At 47.0% G+C, this 7500-nt stretch overlaps 1 protein-coding gene across 1 annotated transcript in view; it reads right to left on the minus strand.

The window, feature by feature from the left end:
• cntfr (ciliary neurotrophic factor receptor) overlaps positions 1-7500 on the minus strand; it is a 103440-nt gene that overhangs the window by 72063 nt on the left and 23877 nt on the right. The window contains exon 2 of the mRNA XM_076136970.1: positions 618-851. Within this exon, the coding sequence (XP_075993085.1) occupies positions 618-851 (234 nt within the window). The remainder of the gene's footprint in view (positions 1-617; positions 852-7500) is intronic.

Below are 7500 nucleotides of genomic sequence, written 5' to 3' on the forward strand. Positions count from 1 at the left end.
GACACGTCGTTAAGTCGTTGCTCTTTTTGCGTAGATTATTAAAATGCTCGACTGCGCTGGCAACCAAATGACCAAAGTGACATTTAAACAAGGAATCATTAGAGCCCCTCAGCTGCTCCAGAGTCCCTCCATTAAGAACATCATCAGCTCAAGTCAACTTTTATATTTGCATTTAAACTTTTTATGAAATGTTCTATTAAAATAAAGTCTCTACTGCTGCACGGGAAACAAATATACCTAAAAACAAGCCTGAACTCGCTTGTATCGCCATTTATGAAGCAGCATCTAGGGGATTTGGGAACCAGCTGCTTGCTATTCAGTCTTTATATTGGTCTGTGTGTCTGTGTGTGCATTGTTAATATGTCATCATAATGTCAGCACTTGACATTATGTGAAAAACTATTGGACCCTGTTATGGCGTAAAGAGTGGCTGTAATTTGTTTCTATTTGGATGCATTTGTGATTGCACCTTTGTTTCCTTCTTTCTGGTTTCTACTTTATTTGACTTTGCCGCCTGCTCTCGGACTCTTTACAGCTGCAGTGACCCGATCCGCCCTTTGGGATGATTAAAGATTCATCCTTTCACATTCCAGAGTAATATACGGGAGGTGACTTACTGCCGATGCGGAGGTTGATGGTGTCGCGTCTCTCTCCGTGCGGGTTCTGGAAGCAGCTGTAGAGCCCGTTGTGGCCCAGGCCCACCTGGGTCAGCACCAGTCTGGGACCCTCCAGGCGGTGCCGCGCCTTCACGTCCGTCCCGTTCACCTTCCATGACACGGAGGCGTCGTTCTCCAGGGAGCCGCACTGCATGGTGACGTCGCTGCCCATCCGCTCATACTGGTTCCTGGCAACTGCAAACAGACAGAGACAGAAGTTGTGAGACAGAATTCACGACTTTTTAAGAGTTTCACACTTCTTTATCCGATACGTCTCTCTCTGTCCATCCACTACGCCAGTGATAGGCCTCATGGGATCTTTCCCGACCACACCGGGTCAACCCCTTGGATAAACACTTCAGGCTCTGAGGATGAAAGAACCCAACACAAACAGAAGCCATTGATCCCTGTGTGAGATAATCGGGCTTCTACAGTAAGAAAATAAATCAAGCGCCCCTCCCTGCTCGCCGGGGCGTCCTGAGTGACGTCAGGAACCTGCTCTTCCTCCTACATCTCTCTCTCTCTTTTCGCTTTGACTAGGTCCCCCTCGGTCTCTCCTCTGACATGCTGATACGGATGTCAGCCCGCTGTTTCATGTATATTTCATGTCACATAACAGAGTCATCCATATTTAATTTGACAAGATCCGTGTCCCCATTACCATTAACCCGACACTGTTTGTTCTCTCTCTCTCTCTCTCTCTCTCTCTCTCTCTCACTCCGTCTGCCTCTCCCTGTGTTGCTCGTTGACCCCGACCTCTCCTCCCTCGCCCCCTCGCTCCCTCTCCTCCCTCCGTTTCATCTCCGTCTGCCGTCTTATCTGTTCTATTTCGTTCTCCTCCTCTCTGTTCTTCCTCATCATTTCCGGGAGCTAAAATCCAAATAATGCCCGTGGCTGTTCATGTTAGTCGCCAGAAACTCCACTTCCTTTCATCTGTCCCTCTGCTTTGAGTCACTTTAAACGCATCTGTAACTTTATATACATAAAGTCTTGCTTGTCATGTGCAGCCGTGCACTCTGACGATCACGGCGGTGGACGAGATCAGTCAATGAAACGAGTGAAAAGACGACAAAAGAAGCAAACTGAAGCCAAATGAGCTGAACGATGAGGCTCATTCATCCAGGTTCATGATTACACCAGCTCATATTCTTCTGCCGCCATTCAGCAAAGTTAATGCGGAGATTCTGAGGAAATATCTATAATTCAAAGGGATTTATGCGGCTGTATTATTAAATCTACTATTTCATCAGGGTGAAGGGAGATATTCAAATTTAATAACTTGAAAAAGGTCTCAGCCTAAAATTCCTGGAGGTGGCATTAAGCCGTTATCAAAGCGGGGTCGGGAATGATAATCCTCTTCCTCCAAATGTCACCAGAGACCGGTACTTAGACGCCGGGCTTCAGAGGGTCACGGCCTGATGGATACCCTGCTGCTGGAACGTCTCGCTGCTTTCCCCCCGTCAACGTTCCAGAGAGTTTCTACACAGCTCCGCCCTCCGCTCCACCTCCAGCTCCTTGACCTCCGCTCCTGATACCCCTCATCCATCTTCCCTTCTCTCCCTCTTTCCCATCCGTCCCTCAATTAATTTGTCTCTCTTCTTTCCACTGCTCCTTTTCAATACCTCTCTCACTTCCTGTCCTCTCTCCTTAGCGTCTCCACCTCCTTCCTCTCCTCCCGGAAGGGATAGCATCACCATGCGACACAATCGGGATGTTTCATGTCCAACCATCCATCCATCCATTACCTTAAACAACAACCTGGGGCCATTGGACTGTTAAGCAAGGCAGGTTTGCTGTGTGTGTGTGTGTTGTATGTGTGTGTGTGTGCTCTGCCTGTAATCCCACTGGGTGAACCTCGCTGAACCAAACACAGAGATGCGACGGTGTCAGTGTTTGTGCTGAGCCTCAGACGGCTGTGTCACCATGTCTGCACCCTCACTTCTTTCTACCTTTATCTTCTCCCACAATCTTTAATCTGCCCCCCTGCTCGCCCCTCCCCCGTCTTCCCCTCTGTCATCGCCTCAGTCTCCTGCTTGCCTCGTGTCTCCTTCCCTCTCTGTCCTTCTGATAGTTATTTTTACTCCGTCTGTCTCTACCTAAGTTTCCCTTATCTCTTCCACTTTCCCTCCTCGTCCTCCTCCTCCTCCTCCTCCTCCCCTTCCTCTCTCTTTATCAGGGTCTCTCTCTTTCACCTTGAAACCACTGCCTCTGAAACTCCGGCTCCATTCTTCAGCGCTCTGCACAGAGGCCATGCATGCATAATCCACCTGATGGGAATGCTGGATACACAAGCGCACACACTTATGAACAAGTAGAGCAGACGCACACTCACGGGCCTACACAAACACTCACAGAGCGGACAAACACTGCAGCTCTTTGCATAATGTCCTCATGCCTCATCGCCATCCAGACAAGCAGGCTTAATAACCATAATGACATTCAGTGCAAGTGCTGTTGACCTCTTACTAATAGACGGGGCAGTGAACAGTGTTACTGCTACCAAATGAGAATGAAAATGATCAACGTCCTTCAGGAAACTCATACACTCTGATTTTGACTTGTTTTACAGCAGAGGCGGCCGGAGCAGTAGCTGGTGGGGGAACAGTCCACTGAAGTGGTGGAAAGAAGATGAACCAGACGCCAATCAGGTGAGTAAAAGCAACAATTGTGATTGAATGATGTTTTAGATGTCTTATCTAATGGATATGTAAGTAATGTAGAGCAACACAGGCCTTCGTCTAGTCCAGCTACTCATCAGCACCAACATGTCGACGCCTTCTAAACCTGTTCTTCTCATGTTTACTGAAAATATTGGAGTTTTAGAAGAGAACTTGCCCATGGTGATGGATCTTCATGTAGAGATGCAACAATGGACGGCTCAATAGATCAGTGTGTGTGCGTGTGTGTGTGTGTGTGCAACAACACCACACAGCGTCTCCACTCCCACACGCACACTCCAGGAGGCCCAGCAGCCAGGTCAACACTTAATCTCACTCTTGGCGCATTGAGTTTGAATATAAACTTCATTTAAAATTCAATTCACAGACCTAAGTGACCCACAGATGATAAAATGACACAGGAGATGATTATACGGCTGCGATGCTGCCACATTAATGGCGTCTTGGGTTGGAATGATTCAGTCTTTACGAGCGTCCACTGGAACGAGCACGCGCTGGATATCTGCCATTGTTTCACAATGTGGAGAAGCAACGGAGCATCGGGAGGAATTTACTGGGACTCAGCAGCTGGGGGGGTGTGTGTGTGTGTGTGTGTGTGTGTGTGAGGGGTCACTCAGAGGACACAACAAGTTTGTATCCACTGCAGAAGAAGTTGAACTTTTCCACACAGATCGGTGTGATCCTGCAGGGCAGCGAGGACCCTGTGGCGGTTAGGTGTCCCATTATCATAAAGAGGCGACGTAATGACATGTCGCCGAGTCACCAGTGAGGCGACCTGCAGGACAGTGCGGACACACACAGAGCCACCATCTGAGGGCTATTTAAGGAATGATCAACACACACACACACACACACACACACACACACACACACACACACACGTACATACCCGCAGGCAATGCAGCAGATATCCAAGTTTGTGGGATGTTTACAAAATGGAGACAAATACACACACACACACACACACCAAAGTCAAGCGGCAAAATTGTGCGCATTAACACACATATCACGGTCACATACAGAGAATGCTGAAGCTCTCGCGCAAGCGCACACACATGCGCGCACGCACACACAAACACACAGTGCTGTAGTGGTCTGAAAACCAGAAAGTTATTGGCCTTGATTCTGTGTGTGTGCGCGTGTGTGTGTATGTGGGGGGGGGGGGGGGGGGGAGCTTCTAGAAGGAGAAACATTGTCACATCATCATCATCATCATCATCCTTATTATCATTATTCAAAAGCAGAATTAAGGGCACATTATCATTAGGCGATTGAGGATATTCATGAGCACAGCGAGCGAGTGAGTGAATCCTCTCTGTTTGAACTCGCTGATTAAACACAGCAAGAGCGACTTGTTCAAACATCAAGAGCTGCCAGCATGGACGTCGCTCTGCCGCTCCACTTTCAAACGTCTTCAAGCGACTATTGATTAGCTGCCAGGATCGACTCAGGGGGGCGAAGTCAGCTGAATGATCAGTGGATTAATTTCTAAGAGGCTTCAAACCGTTTAAGACCGCCTGCCATTTACGGTCAAACAGGGAAAACACACACACACACACACACACACACACACACACACACACACACACACACACAAGCCCATATAATAATTTCCCTTCTATCAATAATCTTTCACAAGTTGTTCAAAGTGGTGAAATAAAGTGATTGTTAAGGAAATGAAGTCCAAACTGGGTCACTGGGAGTGAATCTCTCCAGACTTAGATTTTGAATAATTTGGATCCATTTCCCACCTCTTATCTGAGTCTGGGTAACAGCATCCGAAGCTAACCCAGATGTCCCCCTGTCCCTCTGTCCCTCTGTCCCTCTGTCCCTCTGTCCCTCTGTCCCTGGTCACGTTCTCCAGCTCTTTCCTGATGGCCATTCCAAGACGTTCCCTGGCCGGAGGAGATAAATATAATCCCTCCAGCGTCCTCTGGGTCTTTCCCAAGGCATCCTGAGGTTAAAACCCAACCGTCCCAACTGGCTCCTTCCTACGTGGCAGAGCTTTGGTTCCACTCCAAAGTCTTTAACCCAAATCTGACTTCCAGCTCCTCGACCCAATCTCACCCTGGCGATCGCTCACTAGAGCTCAGGAACAGAGATGAACCAGCAGAGCTTTTCCTTCAAGCTTTGCTCTCTCACGACAAAACGTCATGGCGGAACATTTCGGAATTACGTCAGGGAATAACAGCCGCGGTTATGATCTATCATGATCCCCTGTGTGTGTCAGTGTGTGTCTGTGTGTGGCACAGCGGAGTTCTAGAATGGCAACATCACAGAAGCTGACAGTCAGAGTCAGAGGTTTCTACCAAATACACAGCTAATAAAGCACACACACGCACAGACACACACACGGACACACACAAACACACACTCTCCCTCTTGAATATCACTCATGGGAAGGACACGCCTCCTGCCTCATCATCTGATTAGATATGCAGACTGGAATACTGATGAGTTACGCTTCTGGAGAGCCAGCTGTGTGTGTGTGTGTGTGTGTGTGTGTGTGTTTACATTTATATGTACTATCACGTGTACAAAAGTGTGTCTGTCTTCCTGCATCTGTGGCTTCACTTGCATGTGTGCGTGTGTGTGTCTGTGTGTGTCTGTGTGTGTGAGTGTGTGTGTGAGTTAAGCAGCTGTAAGTTATGACCCCACTCCACAGCCGCAGCGTGACATGAAATTGAAATGCACTGGCGTTCAGATTTACCTACTCAAAGTCTTATATTCCACTAACAGCCCGTGCATGTGTGTGTGCTTGCTTGCGTGTGCGTGCGCGTTTCGTGTGTGCATCCGTAGTTCATGAGTCCTCGTGGATTCAATTGTCATGTTCCTATCAAACCTGCGGGGGCACGGTGTCGCCTCCCCAGCCGAGCTTTGGAACCCGCTCAGAGAAACGTATCAGCGCATCACATCTGTAAGCCTAAGAGGGAAGCAGAACCCGGTTGTGAAGGATCGGATTGGCTGACATGCAGAGAGAGATTGAGCCCAGGAGAATTATCAGTTTAGGTTCAGAAGATCAAATTTCTTCACTCGGCGGCTACACATGCTGATGTCACTCTGCCCACCGACTGATAGAGAGAAATAAAAGGCACGAGGCAGAAAGAGGCAGAACGAGGCAGAACGAGGCACATCAGCATTTATCGATTTCATTTTCTGAAGAGCCCTCCGCCGTCTTCTTCTTCTTCTTCTCTTTTTTAAAATCTGTTTACAATCACTTACTCTGAAGCAGTTTTTTTATAGAATCATCACTAAGCGCTTCTGTGTTTACCTCTTCTCCTGAACTTGGATTTTTGAAAAGAATCGTTCATATATTTTTTGATTTCCCAACAGAAAATCTCAACTGAATTTGTCCCGAATACAGATTAGCCAAAGGTTCTCAATCTGGACCCTTGAGCGTCTGAGATATCTACACACACCTGTCGTCTTAAGTAAGACTTGTTCACCAAGTGGTACTCGTGGACATAGATAAATACAGACTTATATACCAAACCCAGTGTATACAATAGGAATACTGACATTGTGGAAGTGATTTCCTTTGAATGGCAGATTGTGAACGTTTCCGCAGGATGAGACTGAAGAGGTCCTGCTACTTCACTGGCTTTATAATGGATTCACTCAGACTTTTAATGGAATACTTGAAGACGTTCTGTGTGAATAAATACATAGTACTGTTGCTGTTATTATTGATTATTGTTGGTGCTTGGTTGGTGTTTTCTCCATGAATTATAAATATCTACAGTATTTGGATGTGAGTCTGTACATTCATGTGCTGGATTAAATTAGGTGATTTCATTTTAACTAACAAATTAAAATATATGATCAAAAGTAAACAAAATGTGTGTGTGATCATGTTTTGTTCTCTGATCTTTCCTCTTCCTGGCTGGTTTGTGTGTGTGTGTGTGTCATATGTTTCTCCCTGAAACATGACACAGCTAAATGCAAAGATTTACAGGACATCCGTCTGATTAACTGGTATGTGTGTGTGTGTGTGTGTGTGTGTGTGTGTGTGTGTGTGTGTGTGTGTGTGTGTTTGTGATTTAATAAGCCATAAACCGGTGCTGACACCTTCATGGTCATGCACGCACTAATGCACTGACACAGATGTAGGTGCAGTCACACATGTGTTCACAGGCACACACACACACACACAAGGAAAATTACAC

The sequence above is a fragment of the Genypterus blacodes genome, unplaced genomic scaffold (assembly GCF_046128005.1).
Source record: "Genypterus blacodes isolate CSIRO-AG114 ecotype Tasmania unplaced genomic scaffold, CSIRO-AGI_Gbla_v1 ptg000290l_1, whole genome shotgun sequence".
Lineage (NCBI taxonomy): Eukaryota > Metazoa > Chordata > Actinopteri > Ophidiiformes > Ophidiidae > Genypterus > Genypterus blacodes.